The 17,533-nt window shown below is 42.4% G+C and overlaps 1 protein-coding gene across 2 annotated transcripts in view; it reads right to left on the bottom strand.

Annotated features, from left to right (window-relative positions):
* LOC118221275 (ubiquitin carboxyl-terminal hydrolase 31-like) overlaps nt 1-17,217 on the bottom strand; it is a 32,269-nt gene extending 15,052 nt beyond the window's left edge. For both annotated transcript variants that reach the window (XM_035406193.1, XM_035406195.1), the window contains exons 1-4: nt 15,581-17,217; nt 4,077-4,214; nt 3,136-3,227; nt 2,956-3,048 (exon numbers count right to left, since the gene is read on the bottom strand). In XM_035406193.1, coding sequence (XP_035262084.1) covers nt 2,956-3,048; nt 3,136-3,227; nt 4,077-4,214; nt 15,581-16,096 — 839 coding nt within the window. In that variant the 5' untranslated portion in view covers nt 16,097-17,217. The remainder of the gene's footprint in view (nt 1-2,955; nt 3,049-3,135; nt 3,228-4,076; nt 4,215-15,580) is intronic.
* Nucleotides 17,218-17,533: the final 316 nt, after the last annotated feature.

Genomic DNA, 17,533 nt, shown 5'->3' with positions numbered 1-17,533 from the left:
GTCAAATCATTCGCTTCATTCATTCCTCCTCCATTCATTTTCTCCTCCAGCACCTGACTTCTCTTTGCGGAACCTCGGTTCAACGTAATGTGATAAGTGCTTCAGTACTTTAAATTCAAATAAATGGAGAAACTAAGGACCGGACTTTTAATGCAGTGAAGTAAGTGTTGGCTCTGTTACAGGTGACCAACAACTAGAGTAGTAAAATAAAACCAAATGCTCCCTCAAATTAGCTACCCAAAACTAAACTACTTCTGACAATTCATTTTGTGATTTTTTAACTATCTCCAAGATTGGAATAAATATGCCTGTTAAGTCATCACTGCAGTCATACCAGGAGCACTGCAGCTCATGTGAAAGCATTACTCTCATTCAGCTGGCAGTGAATCATACGTATCAGTCACACACCGCAGAGGATACAGTTCTACAGGAGCACTAAAGCCAACCTGAGGCAAGGAGTATGTCTCGGTGAAGAAAGCAGAAAATCTTTGGTCACCTGGAAACTGGGTTGGGAGAAACCAGTCCATCTGTATCCCGAGGACACTGGGTAGACCCACATCGTGATGGGATGAGGACAATACTGTCACAGATGGCTTATGACACCGCCAAGGCTATAACCTGCAGCTATAGAACCCAAACTGGTCTGTTACAACCCGATATCTCTCACGGCTGAGCCATTTGGGAGCCATCCAATTTCCATGACAACTGTGAACACTGGCATTGTGTGTGTGTGTGTGTGTGTGTGTGAGTGTGTGTGTGTGTCTGTGGTTGTGTTTCTGCCTGTCTGTCCATGTATGTGTATGTGTGTGAGTGTTGTGTGTGTGTATGGGCGTGTGTGTCTGTCTGTATGTGTGTGTTTGTGTCTGTGTATCTGTCTATATGTGTGTGTCTGTCTGTATGTGTGTGTTTGTGTCTGTGTATCTGTCTATATGTGTGTGTCTGGCTGTGTCTGGCTGTCTAAGGGGGGGGAGAGATTTGACTAATGTTTTAAGTTTGTTTGCCAACTAGCTAGCGAGCCAGCCAGTAACTTGGTAAGCTAGGTTAGAATGGTTTGTTTTGGTTGTTTGTTTATTTATGGTGGTTCTCAAGTAACCGAGTCAGTGCGCCTGCTGTCAGCAGCAGAGGGAGTTCTCCCTCATGTCACTGCTCATTCAGCTGCTTCGAGAGCGCGCCACACTTGAGCAATTCTAACTTAATGTGCACCTGTTTTATGACTGAATGACATCGCCAGTCATCTACATCGTTATTGCAAAGCATGCAACTCTAAAAAAAAAAAAAAATGATTTGTTGTTCCAAACGCAAAATTTATTTATGCCCCTCCTACGTCGATGGCGGGACTGATATTAACATTTTGCAACTGATAATCCAATTAGCCACACCTGGCTTAAGACTTAAGCAGTAAAGTATGTACCCGTGACAAAAGCATGACTTTAAAGAATACTGAATGAGTGCTTGCAGCCTTTTCTTTTCATTTGATCCATATCCAAAAACTGACAGAAACAATGCGTGTTTCTTAACGGGACAAAGGTAAACCAAAATATCCTGCATCAGTATGCCTCACTAACCTGTAACACTGAGGTCCAGCTGAACACGCACTACAGTCAGTCCACCAGCAAAACTCAAATCCACCACTCCTCTCAGCTCAGAAAAAAGTCAACAACACAATTGCCATGGCTGCACCACTACTGAAAACATTTTTTCTTCCCTCACAAGCTTATGAGGCCTTGCAAGATGCATATATTTGTCTGTTTGTTTTAGCTCTTAAACCAGGGAGTTGTCCATACGTTGGCCACTGGAACAGGGCGGTGTTAGTACATTTGCTTTTCTTGAGAGGAAAACGCTCCATTCTGACAAATAATGCCAAGACTGAAATAGCATTGTCCGTATCCTGGCCAAAAAGAAACAGAGTACTAAGTTATTTCTCAGTTGAAAATACCGTTTTGCCACCTGTAATTTAACGTACCAGAGGCATAATACGCTAGATATCCTCACCATCCTTAATTTCACCTTCAGTTCAATTATTCATGAAAGTTGATGAGTTCAGAAAACAACGGGCGCTCGACGTCAACACTCTGTCCCCTGCCCCCCACTTTCACCACCTAAAATAGCATCCGCGCGCAATCAGGAAACTTAAGCCGAGCGGCGAGAAATCAGCTCTGCGGAAAGATAAAAGCGCTAATTTGAGACGCGGAGAGAGAGAGAGGCCGCCGTTTATGACGGCGCTCTCCGGAGACGAAGATAAACAACGCGCTCGAAACGAAAGGGACGGAAAGAGACGCCGCGGCGGCGATAAAAGCACGCGGTGTGACAGCTCCAGCAGCCGCCGTGAGAGTAAACACGCCAACGGCAGCCATAATTTCTGCGCTTAAAAGGTTTTTTTTTTTTGGTTTTTTTTTACAACAGCTCTTATAAACCGTTACTTCGTGACAGCGGTCTTGGACGGCCTTTGAGGAATTTGTGCCGCTCGGCGTACGCCTGTACAGCACGTTAAGCTGTAGAAAAAAATGAAAGCAGTTTGAACAGCACAGTCACTACAGCCAACCCCAGAGGGCTTCATTCCTGAAACAGTGACCATAGGTGTTCCCCTCCACAGTGGTCAGCTCTGTGGCGGACTGAGGAGTTAAAGCTTGTGGTAGAGGAGAACCGCAAAAACCCAAACTGCCCCCCCCCCCCCACATAAGGAAATTGGGGCACTTAGGATACTTGCATGCTTTAAAATAGCAATGGCTGTATCTCAAATAGTCCACTAGCTCCCCATATAATGAACTAACTTGGGTGTTGGCCAATTTCTGGAAAATGGCTGACACCTAGGTAGTCTACTATATTGGGAACTAGCGGACCATTTGAGACACAGGGCAAGCAAAAATCCCCCAACAGAAAGAGGGCTACACGCACACCTCAAGGTTTTCCACACATGCTGGCCTGGTGCAGCCAGCTCACCTATAGAGCACTTACCTTGTGTGAGGCAAGGGGATGGGCAGAGAGATGCAGAGGAAGGGGTCAAAGGTGTTGCTCTGCTTCTGGCAATGGGGACAGGTGAGCGAGGACCTGGCGGGAGAGACGAGAGGGTAAAGCACAAGCGGCAGAGTGACGGTGGGGGTGGGTGGGAGTGGGGGCTGAAGCAGCAGGCCTCACCTGTACTGGGCCTGGAAGAGCTCCTGCACGAAGGAGCCAGCCACAGGAAGAGAGGGCCCTTCTGAGGCGGGGTCATCTTCCTCCAGCGGGGGCTGGTGGGAGAAGGAGGGAGAGCGTCAGGCGGGCGCGGTCTGAGGGAAGAGCGAAGCTGCAGGGACCGGCCTTCACCACAGTTCAGACGAGAACCAATTAATTTGGCTCAAAAGAAACACCGGAGCAAACAAAGAACAAAAGGAACACGCACTCCAGTGCGTCTTCTGATTTACAGGACAGGGTAAAGGCCGGATCGTAACTCAAAGGCTCGGAGCAGTGTCGTGGAGCCCCGCCCACCAACTGCTCCCGGCCCGTGAGCTTCTGAGACACGAGCGCCGTTCTGCCAGCAGAGCTCCTCGGGGTGGGGGGGGGGGCAGAGCAGGAGGACAGGACAGCCTAGCTTATCACGGCATCCTCCAGTAATCCACAGACAGCACAATACCATGGTCTTAATCAGGGAGCGCCCCCTGCCCCCCCGCCCCATATCCCTCATCTACTCTTTCTCAGGGGCGTGTCCTTCGGAGCGCACCGAGGAGAAACGTGCCACAGCCAGGCGAGCGAGCGTGGGTGATAAAAATCAACAATGGCTGCCTCTCCTTAACGGCGGGGCGTAAATCAGCCAACGGCCCGCGATATACGACACACAGCCCAGCCACAGCGTCCCTGCCCACGTTCCCTCCCTCCAGGCAGATTCACGCCCCGCGCCGGGCTCCTGGCTTTCAGCCCGGGCCAATAAATCAGCGCAGGTTGTAGCAAAGCCCTTTACGCGGCCCACTGGATGTGTGGGCCTCCCTGGCATTCCATTCAACAGCTACTGCAGTCACAGGGTTCATCTAAACGCACAAAGGTGTTAACAAACAGGAAGGCGTCAAAGGTTCGGCGCACAGGGACCGGTCCTCCCAGGCTACCTTTATGGACGACCTGCTGTTGGGGTGGATGATGTTGTTCAGGTCCTCGTGCACCCTGTCCAGAAGCCAGAGGAGGAACTCCTGGGCATCGTGCTGCGCGTTGCCCCTGAACTGGAGGGCGCTCTTCGACACGACGTTCTGCAGGACAACAAGGACACCCGACACGGGACTGTCAGTGGGAGCGTTACAGTGCAATTAAAGACTGAGGGCACACTGAGGGTATTGCAAAGAATGTGTTTTTTAATGACAATGACAAGCTTTCGGTACAAGACCTTCATCAGGGCGTATCGAGAGCACAACAAAGAAGCACATCTTAAGGAGGTGGTACGACACCTGTAGGCTATCAGGCAATTAGCTCATCACATGAGGTTATAGGCATTGTCAAACAATTAACAGAGTTAGAGGTGTAGCCTACTGGATGGTTTAACAATGAACAATTAACAACGTCACAAAGGTAATAGGTGTATTAATTAGAAAAGCAACATCACAGAGTAATTGTCATGGACAGCAAAGAAGGATAATGCATGATGGAAAATGTTTTAACAGGAGGGTGGGTATATCAGCCTTCTAGGAGAACCTCTGGAAGACAGTTAACATCAACATACATTGTAATATTAATTGTAGATAAACATACAAACTCTGTAATACAATAGTGCATTTAATAGCACGATAGAGTGTGAGCATTACAGCACCAAAACATTTTTAAAAAGTAAAAATGTATTTTCTGGAACCAAGTACCACACAGAGTAAACTAAATTAATTATGACCTGTTCAACAATGTAAAATGTAGGCTATATCAATATACGTGATACAAAGGTAACATTAGAAAGCAAAACTTAAAACACATCTGAATGGCTCTGGCCAAGCCCCTATTAGTTTCAAAGAGACAGATCTTGAGTTAATGGCTACCAATATCATTTAAAACCACATTTCAGTAAAAACAGGATCTGTAAACAGTAGATACAGAGGTGGCCAGATGAGGGCACACAGCAATCTACCAGGCCTAGCACGGTTGCTCAAGGCACTTTTTCAACCGCTGTTGCACATAGTGAAACTGACACCGGTTTGCCACCACACAGAAAAAGGCAGCCAGACATGCAGGAGTTCTGCTTTCTTCTAAAGCCCAGACACAGCAAACTGAGTGGTATGATGTGAGGAAGATGCAAGCACATTTCAGAGATCTGCACCATGTATGTTGAAAATTCACACATGCTAACAATAGCTATTGCTATTTGCTGCAGTAATCAGTAGAGCTTGAGCTGTGGCATAATTTTCTCAGGGCAAGCAAGCTCCACCGTGCAGGCTGTGATGGAGAGGCGGAGTCATTAGGCAGAGGGGTGGGACCATGGCTAAGTACATGGCTTTGCTGCAGAGCATTGCAGAAGAGTGTGTCGTTCCTTTTCGTGAAATAATATAGTGTCAGGCAGAATATCCGTAAATGCATCTACATATCTTGATTGTCTGTATGTTGAGCAATGCAATTTTTTCAATTCGTTTAAATCTTTGTGGAGGAAAAGTAATATCCATACATGCGTTTCATACACATCCTCAATCATTCCTGAGCTCAAATACATCTGACAAAGCAGAGAGCAGGCTGTATCATTGGAATACTGAATCATACACCAATTAATGGCCACCACAAGAAAATGCTGAGTTTCTGCTTATAACAGTTAGGCTACTGCATGTATACTACATTTTAAAAGAAAATATAATAGGATGAAATACCGTGGTTGTATTTTCCGCTGGGCCAGATTCTATTTCTTCCAGAAAATGTAGAAAGATGCCCAAACTTGCCGACCGGACTTGATTCGCATATTTGAAAAGGCAGCCTGTAATTTGGGTCAATGCACTATATTTATTCCGTTCCCTCAAATTCATGTTAGCATTTCAGATGACATCAGACAACAAACTACTTCCAAAAAAGGACACTTTTCCCCCATTATAAGCTTATGTTAATTCAGACCAGACATCTTGGCAGGTAAAAATAAAATACAGGAATAACTAAGCCTGTTGTAACAGTAGTCAATAAAATATTCCTTTATTCTTGGCTGGATAACCCCATTTTAATTGTTTTTAGCTTTTATTAGTAGTAGCCCAAACGGTGAGGGTAATGTTTATCTCTTGTTGACATACACTTTGTGTTCTGTTTTCCTATCTCCCAGAGAGCGATGACTACTTTCCTGAAGTCAAGAGAAAGTCACGTGGTTGGGACTTAAAATCAGAGGGTTGCAAGTCCTTACGCAGTGGGGGTATTGATATGATATTGATATACTGGCAGTTAGTTTTCTTTGAGGTAGTTAGAGAACACCTTGGGAAAAACCTAGTTCCAACACACCATTTAATGAACCTTACTCTCAAGCAGAGATCATAAAAAAGCGCTCGGGAATAAAGTGTTTATTTTGACAAGTTCTTGATTCTGGGGGTTTATTCATAGCGCCATGAAAAAAGACTGTGCATACTTGGGGGAGGCTTGTCATGCTTATGAACTAATGCAATTAGTTACCAGCATTTTGGTCTGTCAACACTGAGGTAATGCTTAGAAGACAAAACAACATTGAGTATTTTAAATAGACTGGCACCGAGTTTGGACAGATGGATAAAAGTCATCCAGAGAGGGATAGCAAGCAGTCCAGAGGCCAAGTGGAAAGGTAGGAATTGTTCGAAGCGCAAAAAATAAATAGAGTCTTAAGCAACTATTGAAACTGATAAAACAACAGAATATGTATAATTACTGTAACGCCGTTCATCATCAATATAGTGTACGAAGCGTAACAAAAAAAACAAATAGCCTAACCTTACTCGCATCACTGGCCGAAATATTCTGGCATAAAATCAGCACAATCTACAAGACAATCTTCATATAAATACTACCAAAGCAAATTCACTACACACAGCAAATTAGCAATTCATTATAGGTAGGTATGACTGACATTATGAGGGCACATTCGGAAATGTAAAGAACATGCTGTGAAACCAGAATGTGAAGCTTAATTTATCAGCCATCAGTTATTATCGAAATGTTCATTAAACATTTTCATTCCTTTTCTGGAATTATCCCAACAAAATTTCCTCATCTCGATAAAAAATAGGCTACTTATGGTCTCCACCGATGAGAAAGCTGAATCGATTTTCTCTATTCTTCCACTTCTCTCTACATGTCGACAACAGCTATCATCTTTTTTATTTATACTTCAGTTTCCTTACTTTAACTTAAATTGTGCTTTTATTCTATCTCAAATACACCTCATTTGTGATTGCAAAACACAAATGACAAGTTTGAGAATTCTGCTTGACAACACTGAGAGTTGCCTTGGGGAGACGGGAATAAGATGTGATCTTGTACTCAGAATCCACTGCAGTTCACAGACACTAGTGTCTCTTAAAATCAGTCCATAAGGTGGGAAAGTGTCCTTAAAATGCCTGTCCTTAGTTACTCAAGTATTTTTTGCCTCACCACATTGCGCATGCAGCTGAAGTGTGTGTCTATGGTGCAATCACCTGTGAGTACGTGAGTACTTTACACCCAACAGGCCACATACTACTACAGCATCACTGGGCTGAACCATGGGCCACAATGGCAGCCCAACTTAACCCCTAGTTAAGAAGAAATTGTAGACTCTCAGTCAGTCAGCTAATGCCACAGCTCAGCTTACAGCTATAGTTCCTTGTCTGCTAGGTGCTAAAAACATTAGTTAAAAAAAAAAAAAAAGAAAACAAGTCACATGGAACCCCACAGAAGTAGGGTTTTTTTTTTTTTGTAAAGCCTTTTCAGCCTCCATGCCATTGCTTGATGAAGAATAATGGTTAATGCACTACATTAAATAAGGTGGCACCGGCCTGGCTAATTTAAATTACACTACCTACAATCCATAGTGCCAGTTTAAACTGAAACTGGACAGCTATGATCGGTCCAACTGCCAGAGTTTACTACAGAATGTTCCACAGGCATAAAAAACGTGGGGATGTACAATGCAAAACGGCCAATATTAAATCATTTAAACGCACATTCAATTTTGGCCTGGAGATGCAGAGGCTCTTAGAAATACACGCTAATCCAGGAGCGTACAACAACAGGGGCTGCAGGAGCTCAGATAAGCATTAAGCCTTCAGTGATGTCTATGGGCTTCCTGCAGCCATGTCACTACTGATTTAGGATTAAGATCAAGGGAAGAGAATCTGTGCTAAACTACACTGCATAATAAAATACTCATAAAAGGGGACATTGAAGCCGCTGTAGCATTTCTGAGCTTGTGCTGATTCTATAAATCACCTAGTACAAGGTTCAATGATCAATATTGTCACAATTTGTGTTTTGTTTTTTTTTACTGAGCAGAAGCCATGTTCTCCATACAGGCCTTCCTTTCACCACTTTTTCCAGTCCGGGCAAATACGCACAAAACACAACAACTGGACAATGTTTTCATAGCCACAGGCCATGGGAGTCTCAAAGTAATCAAGCCATCTTTTGGGCGTCTGGGCTGTACTAGGTTATAACAACAGGCACTTTATGAGGGGAGCTTTGGTCAAAATGTATGACCGAGTTTAATATCACATAAATGGATATGTTCAAGTAAGCAGTTCCTTACATGCCAAAAACCACAGATGCAGTGGCTCACAACCACATTTTTGACCATTAAACCAAACAAAAAGAATATTCACTATTTATTCAGGAAAAACTCCGTGGGTAGATTTATTTAGACATGTTAGGGTAATCTGGTACAAAGCCTACGTATTAAAATGGTCCAGCAATCTTGCAGTTTTAAGAGTTTCTAAACAGAATCCTAATAAAGGCATGAAAGTGAGCACAGTTGAAGTTTCATGAACAGCACAGGCCATTCAACCAATTTAGGGCTGTAATTTTGTCTATTGACTAGAGTGCACTTAGAGTGGTGTCAAGCCTACTGCTGAACAATCCCAGACTCTCTGCTCTTTCTGCAGTTCCCTGTAAGGCACTGCATTAATACCAGTCTGTAAGGGTAGTATCAGTTCTGCATCTACAACATTTTTACTAATTTGACCGAAGTTATGTCTCGACCATAAGACTCAAAATCCACATTCCGGAGGATAAAAAGGGATACAGGTAGCTTTATTCAAAATGATAGTTCAGGCCACCAATACCTCTCTCTTTTATCACCACTCCAACCGTAGCTCACACCTGCCTTACCCTCATAAAGAGAACTTGTCTTTGAACAGCAAAATGAGATCAAGCTGCAAAAATATAACACTGAATTTAATACTGGAGCAGAGTTATGGAACTCCCTGTGGCATGAAGAATATTACAGTTCCAAGGAGCTCAGTCATTGAAAATCTTCCAGTTACACCAAGGACTTCAGAGGGGTTAAAATTATGAGACAAATGTGGTCCAGGACCAATGGAGACCTTGTATGACCCCAAGACACCAAGATGTTCAACTTCAGGTAAAAACATTTTTTTTTTTTTTTTTTTAATTAAAAATTAAAGTGTTAAAAAGCATGTAGAGCTGGCAGCAGGTCCACTGCACTGCTTTGTAAGGCCATGTGCATCAATATGGAGCTGGACAGCACACTGGAGGGCAGATAATCTATAATAAAGAAGACAGCTCCAACTCTGGCTGGCAACCAGCGGAGAGCACCGTGCAGAAATAGAAACAATGACAGGAATAAGCCGGGTTTAAGATGGGTGGGTTCAATACGTTTTTCCTTGGAAAGAGCACTACAGGACACGCAGCAACAACAAATGAGAACGTCCATGTGTAAACAAACAGGAAGCAGAAGATTAGCTTCTTCTCATTTAGCAGAGCAGAGCAGGAAGCTTCCCAGGAGGATATACTGCTAAGTAATGTGCAATTCAACCAGGCTTTTACAGGGATTTCTGAAGGAGGATTCTTTCCTGCTGGGTTTAATAAGAGAACAAACGGTAGCATACAGCACAGTGGGCCTTTCCCTAGCCAACAGCAACAGCAATGAAACTGCCTACCGCAAGTAGCTATGTCAATCAATCTGGTCATCAATTATCGGCACCACAACACAACGGTTCGGCCTCTCATTCGATACAGTAAGGAGACCAGGCCAATGCCTTGCTCCCGAAAAAGAGAAGAAAAGAAGAAATTAATCCTCTTTGGAGCCAAAGCAATTACAGGAGGTAAATCTTAGGGCCAAATGTAATTTTAAAGGATCGAGTTATGGTGCCTAATGTCTGTGCCAGCACCTAATAGCTCATCTATGCTGTATCTCTCCTTTGCCATGTTAGGAAGCAGGAGATAATTATGCCAACTCAGGCAAAATTATTCAAAAATGCCTGCCAATGCATGTGGCCCATTGACTGCGTCCCAGGGAGTGTAATTAATCCTGTCAGGTGTTACACTTTAACAAGACTCTGTAAGCTTCTTAACAAATGATTTTTTTTTTTTGTTATTCTATTATTTTTATTATTAACTCTCTGTGACAATAGATATTTTTACACCCTTTCAGAGCAAAAAGAAGAAGTGCAAGAAGATGCAAAAGGACCTCCTGCTGGTAATTAAAAATGGCTACAAACTGCCCTGGGATACTCAAAATCTCACAAAACTAGGCAAGTTTGTTGATGACAATTTAACACCAATAGGCCAAATGTTGGAAATCTAGCAGATGACTAAAAATGCTAAACAATATGCTCATTGACAACATTGCCTCAGTGTGCTGTATTTCATATCTGTAGACTCAGTGGCACTGGCTTCCTATGAAAGACAATTCAGAAAATTATAAAATATGGCAATGCATCACTTTGTACCAGTGAACAGTGCCATTATGACATAGAGAGACTGTGACTGTCCTGGGTGTCAGGTGCGGGTGGGCAAGGACAAAGACTGTATCCATATCACCCATTGCTATAGGAGTTTCACAGGGGCCCCATTTTCATAACCTGTCACACCAATAATGTATTACCAACCTACTCCAACCAAGGTACTAAAGGGAAATGGCTGATTCGTCCAGTAATAGCACAAAAGAAAGAAAAACACAAGAAAAAAGGAAAAGAAAGAATCTGAAAAGGAAAGAAGAAAGTTGATGATAAAAAGTGAGTTCAGGCTAGTTGGTGCACTGGCCCAGGAAATACTGAAAAACAAATAAAAATGGGCAAAATTTACAATTAAAAAGTGAAACTTTATTTTATTTTATCTTTATATTTTCCAATTGTTATATTTTCCATATTGTTACCAAAACATAAAAATAGCAGCAAGTCCCAAACCTGTTCGCAAAGGTTTATTTCCTTAATGACAGCAACTGGCAAAGAAAGTAAAATATACATTTACGAATAGGCGTAAAGTCTATTAATTTTTGTAGTTAGTACATGAACCAGAACACGCAGACCCAGACGACACACACGCACACAGTCTATCCATTTCACCATCTAAACTGGAGGGTCCAAAGGCAAGCACAGGCAGCTGGCCAATACGAGGAGTTAAATAAGCAGTGGAAGACAGGACTGACCGGTAAATCCTCCAGAACGCTGAAACTGCGCTATTTATACAGAGTTATTGGATTTTCTGCGGTCGGCCTCGGCTCAGCAGCGGCACTTAAAAACACATTTATTTATTTACGCAACCATTACCTTGTATGGCTATGTGGAAAACAAAAGGCCAAGTGGAAGAGTTCAAAACCGTGCCGTGCACATTTGTGTTAGGCTACATATAGCCTAGGCCTATACCAAACGGTTGCTGCAAGTTTTGATTTGCTGCACACCAATGTGCTGGGTATGGATTTTCTGCTCCCGCTTCTTCTGGGCAACTATTCTACCCAAATCCTGAAACCACATATCATGAAGCAATTTACTGGCAGGGCACTCTAACGCTGAGGCATTTAAGAGCAAGTGTCACATCGCTTTAATCACATCTCCTTAGACGAGAACACCTTATACTTGAGCAGACAGGCCTCTCAGACCAGATACAGGTTTAAAATATTTTAGGGGACCGTCAGGAATAATTTAGAGCAAAGCCAACAGAATTAAACCTGATCAAGGAGGAGAAGGATGCTGAGGCTTAATGTGGTCTCAGCCATAAACTACTCAAAGCTAAATAAGGATTCTGAAGGCAACTATGGACATGTTGGCAACTGCAGGACAGGGTTTGAACAGATATACTGCATATTCCTGAAACATGAGAGTCTGCAGAGGGTTGGGTATCGAGAGCCAGTTCCAATTCAGAACCGGCTCCAAATCTCCAAGAAACCGGAATTTGTTTAGAAATGTGCATTTCTAATCCGCTTATCGAATCCTGAAAACATATTTACAATGGCATTCTCAATGAGTGAAAGGCAAAGAATTGTAATCACCAAACAGGACCTGCAGTGCTTACATCCATGCCACTGGTTACGTAATACATATACATCAACACGCCTGCAATAGGCCACACCCCCACAATGGGGGATAACAATCCATTGCACTCTATATAACCTAGTTAGCAGTGGATTATCAAGATGATAAAAATGCCGAAATGTTGTTGTATGGTGGGCTGCACAAATAACAATGCCAAGAAACCTGATTTTAAGTTTTATGTCCTCCTGTGCAAAAAGACTGAGCCAACTAGGAGATGTGAGGGGAAAGCTCTGGGATTCTGAATCAAGTCACATCTATATTTGTAGTAAATTGGCCATTTTATCCCCAGTAAGTACTTGTAACTTTAATTACTTTGTAGCTAAGAGGCTGTCAGAAATCATACTTTGTATGTTTGTTTATTTGTTTTTTTAAGATGTGATTTGACATATAACTGCATAGCTAAACATTACATATCACATCAGATCCTAAAGCAGTGGTAACCAACCAAATTCTTGGAGATCTACCGTCCTGTAGGTTTTCATTTCAACTCTAATTTGGCACACCTGACTCTACTAATTAGCAGCTCAACAATATCTAGTTGTTGAATGAGGTGTGCTTTGTCAGGGTTGGAATCTCCAGGGCAGATCTCCAGGAATAGGGCTGGTTACCACAGCTAGCTAGTTAACGTTATTATGGCAATTTAGCTGCTTTTACGTAGGATGCTTTTAACAAACTATGATAGCTGATGCTTAGTGAAGGAGCAAGACTCGGACTTCATGACCATACAAGGGTATCCCATATAAGGGTCTCCCCCCTTTTCCCTACTGTGCGGTCACTGGCTCCAACTTGGATGAAAACTGCACTTCCCGGTATCAAAACGGTTTTTATAAGCCCATGGAAAGTCAAATGGGTCATGTCACAGTCACTTTGTCCAAATTTTTTTCTACAGTCTATGGTAGCAAGTTATAAACAGATCAATAAAATAAAAAATAAATACATTTTATTATTATTGTTATTATAATTAAGTTCACTGCCCCTCGGTAATAAATCCAATAGCAAATTTTTGAGTTCAATAAATAGAACTATTTAGGCCTACATGTAAAACTGTACAGGAAATGAACTTCAAATCAGTCCTCTCCTTCAGTTAGCAGAAGCACAGTCCAAAATAAAACTTATTTCAATCCAAGAAATAAAAGTAAAAATCCTACATACCAAATCTCAAAATGAGTAGAAAACCATCCCCAGATGCACCGTTAATAATTGAACACTTCCACTTCCTGTGAAGCTATAATTGGGTATAACAATTAGCATATTTCCAATCTCAGATGAGAAGCAGAGGTTAGAAACTTGAGGTTAGCCACTGTACTTTCAAAATTAGTGAGAACATATTGTGCATAAATTCACCACAATTTTGCACCAGTGTGACTTACTATAAGCAATCAGCTGTTGGAGCTACAGGAGCTGCAGAAGCAAAATATTGATTTAGCGTTCTTTCAGCCAAGAATTACCCCACAAGGGATTCTGACTCTGGATACCAACATGAAACGAGGAGAAAGAGCTCTGAAGACCAGAAGGATCGTTTAGGTGCGTATAGCACTATATGTTGGTGCAAAATTGCAGTGCACATTCTTCTTTCAGTGCAAGTTGGGAAAGAGTGGCCCTCAGTGTGAAAAGAGAATGACATAAGAGGGGTGGCCCCACTGCCAATCAGTTTGTGGTTCTGCTGTGTTTACAAGAGAACAATGTCAAGGTGCATGATGAGAGACAATGCAACACAGGCACAACCTCATATAGATTATGAGGAGGCCAGTGTCCACCCACCAAGTTGTGTACTGCTGTACACGGGTACAGAAGCTGCACATTGAAGACTTCAGACGCACTGAAATTTAGGAGTACATGCGAGTCTGGTACTGAGTACCTTTGGAAGCACTGCTCGTCACCACAGCGCGAAACTGCTAACTATAATCTCTCAGCGTTAAAGTGCTTGCCAGTGAATATCAAGCTCTAGGCAATGCTACACAAACTCAATAATTGCTAAATAAGAGAACAAATACAACAACACATAAACTACTGAGCAGTTAGCCAGTGGCTCAAGTAATTATAGTTTAGACCCGCATGATGAAACCTAGGCAGATAACCACTGTTCAGATTAAAGATTAGCCTACTTATTTTCTTATTCTAAAAAAAATGGATGTAATCAAGAACAAAAAATACACCCATACACTTTTTCAGGCAACTGGTGTTTCCAAAACCATATCTTTTTCTAACACTGCATAATAGTGTGTGTCCATAAGCAGGAATTTCATGCCTCCAGATGCCAGACCTAAATCAGCATCAATATTCATATAGATTAACAACTAGCGGGCAGGCCTCTTCAGGGTTCAAAAGAATCCGTCCAATCTTCATACAACAAACCAGCATTCCAGAAGGCAAGTGATGCACACCTAAAACAGACTGATAACCACAGAAGAATCCTGACAAAAAGGATTTATGTTAGGCCTCAAGCTTCAATTTTTTTCCCCCTAATTTAGTAGCCTAAATCCCTTCGGGGCTACCTTTGCCCTCATCTTATATCCGAGCCACATATTTACATCATGAGACAGATAATTGACAATTCAATAGAGCACACAAGGGAAAAAAATAATAAATACAGCACACAATGGATATTTCAGACGTCCACTCATATTGTTGGCTGTAAAGGTGGTGAAAAGGGAAATAATAATTAGGATAGACTCTGCTTCCATTTAATATGGTGTCTGAGATCCAACAAACACATTTTTGTGATTGTGTGGTGGTGGTGGTGAGTTGTTCATGGCAACAACAACAAAAAAAACAGCAGAAAAGTAAAAAATGGATTTAAAAGATTATTTTTTAAATCGCCATTTTCACACTATTGGGTTCAATAAGAATCGTCAAGTCACAATTATTTGACGTTCTGTCACCTGACAAGCATATAGAATTCGTTCTATGTGGGTTACAGCAAGTAACACGTACTGTTTCAAAAAGTTTCATAAAATTTCAACTGAACCCTATCAAAGTAGCCTACTAACCTGTACAATGACAAAAACTACGTCAGAAGTTAAGATTGCTTAAATCTAACCACATGGTGATTTAAGCAAGGAGTTTAGGGAAAACTGCCCATAACCGTATGGCCAGTTTTCCATAAATCTCTGCAAACAAATGTTACTGAATACTGTTTTCTTACACGACTACATCCGATTGTCTAATGCACATACCTTAAATTCTCGGCTGTGCTGTGGCGTGTATTCAAAAGTCCACAAGGCTCGAACCAGACCAGATAGTTGCTCCGTGACCTCTCCTCTGCTCTGCTGACCCTTCCTTTGCAAAAGCACGCCGTTTGACTTGGGCTTTTCGTTGCCATCGTCTTCGCGGTACTGCTCCAATGCCAGATACTCTGCAAACAGCTCTGTGTTGCTCAAACACTGCAGAATTGCGTTCATAAAACAAGTGTTTCCATGGTTCTTGAGACCGGACACACCGGGAACCTTTTCTCCAAATAGAAAACTTCCACAGTCGCTATCGTCCGAAGGAACAGATCCTCCCAACTTAAAAGAGGTGAAACCTCCGTCGTCCTTTTCATCTTCTGTAGTATGCTCCTCGGTGCCAAAATGAGATAATGTTGAGAGAGTCCTAAGGACTCTGTTCATAAAACTCCCCACGGAGCGAACTGAGCCCCTGCGGAACAGCTTCTTGCTGAAAGATTTCTTCTCTTTTGTCGCTGCTTTAGACATAGTTCCAAAAATTAAAGGCCATTCCGGAGGCTTATTGAAGAACAAAACAGAAACATTGGCACGCAAACTTAATCCGGTCAAAGTCCCCTACACTTTGCTTGACCAGGTCCCGAAAACTTCACTGCGCCAATGGCATGGTCTGGCTAGCTATCCAAGATCCATTCCCTGTTAAAACTAATTTTCCGTTTGCGTCTGTTTCTATTTTGATTAGCAATCATTTTTTACAAAAAATATTTCAGATCAAATATGTTACAATATTTCCCATGCATTGCCCAATCAGGGCACCTAAGTGTTTTCGTCCTCGCATGGCTTGTACCTTGACTTTTTATCTCCAATACTCAATAGCCAGATTGAATAACAGACTATTTGAGCAAACTCGTGTTGCTAGTATACGTTGCCAACAAGCTAAATGTAGCATTTAGTTAGCTAACAAGTTAGCTAGCTAGCTAGCAATGATCTCCCTGAACGTTAGTCCTGACAAGCAAGCAAATGGTAACAAATTCCATTTCGATATTTTAGAAAAATATGAAACGCTGTTGCTTGAAATTAAGCAAGCTATTTAGTTAGTTAACATTAAAGTCAGCTAAAGGTTACAGGACAGTGCCGTTGAGTATTGTCCAAACATTGTCAACTATTGCAAAGGCAATAATAAAAGTCAACACGTCGCGAGCATACGGCAGTTTTCTTTGCTAATTTTCACGCGGCTCATGTATTATTAAATATACCGCTACTCCACCCCACAAACGACATTCCTTGTCGTTATGTATTAAGTTGCAAACAACACTATTTTGCACCAGCAATTCCGAGCTACTCACTCATGTTTTGCCATTGTGGGATAGAGTCATTCTTCCAAATTGCTCCCAGCGTTCAGGCTCTTTAATGTAGCTGCTGCCTACAGGAAAGCCCCCTGAAAAGCCCACAGCGGACAGAGAGCAGCTCCTTCCCCAGAATAAACTCTTATCGCATTTGACGGGTTGAAAATATTTATTTTACGAAACTTCGTTTGCTTTCTTTTACGGGGTTTCCTTTCCGTAAAACAGAAACAGCTCCCAAATCCTCATCCATTGCAACGAAGGCCGCTACCCTCTCCATCAGCTGAAATCACTGACACTGCAGGCAGGGCGGTGGTGACGACTGACGTCACACCCAAACGTAGCCAGGGAGTGCAGGTACAGCTGATGGTTGTGCTATACAACGAAGTACACGTTCTGGGTCTTCTCAGTGGGCTTCTCTAATAAACGTCTAATGTTCTATAGGATATTCCAATTTTCACGAATACCTCGTAACGAATACACAGCGGCGAACAGTGTTCACTAAGTATGTGTACAATTCAGATTTCAAATGTAAGAGATGAACTACAAACCCGACGCGACCGAAATCCAGTGTAGCCTAGTAACTGTTTAAGAAACCGAGGAACAAAAATGTTTTAATAATTGG

The sequence above is a fragment of the Anguilla anguilla genome, chromosome 2 (assembly GCF_013347855.1).
Source record: "Anguilla anguilla isolate fAngAng1 chromosome 2, fAngAng1.pri, whole genome shotgun sequence".
In the NCBI taxonomy this organism is placed as follows: domain Eukaryota; kingdom Metazoa; phylum Chordata; class Actinopteri; order Anguilliformes; family Anguillidae; genus Anguilla; species Anguilla anguilla.
The sequence above is the reverse complement of the archived record's forward strand: the minus strand, read 5'-3'. Positions and strand labels throughout refer to the sequence as shown.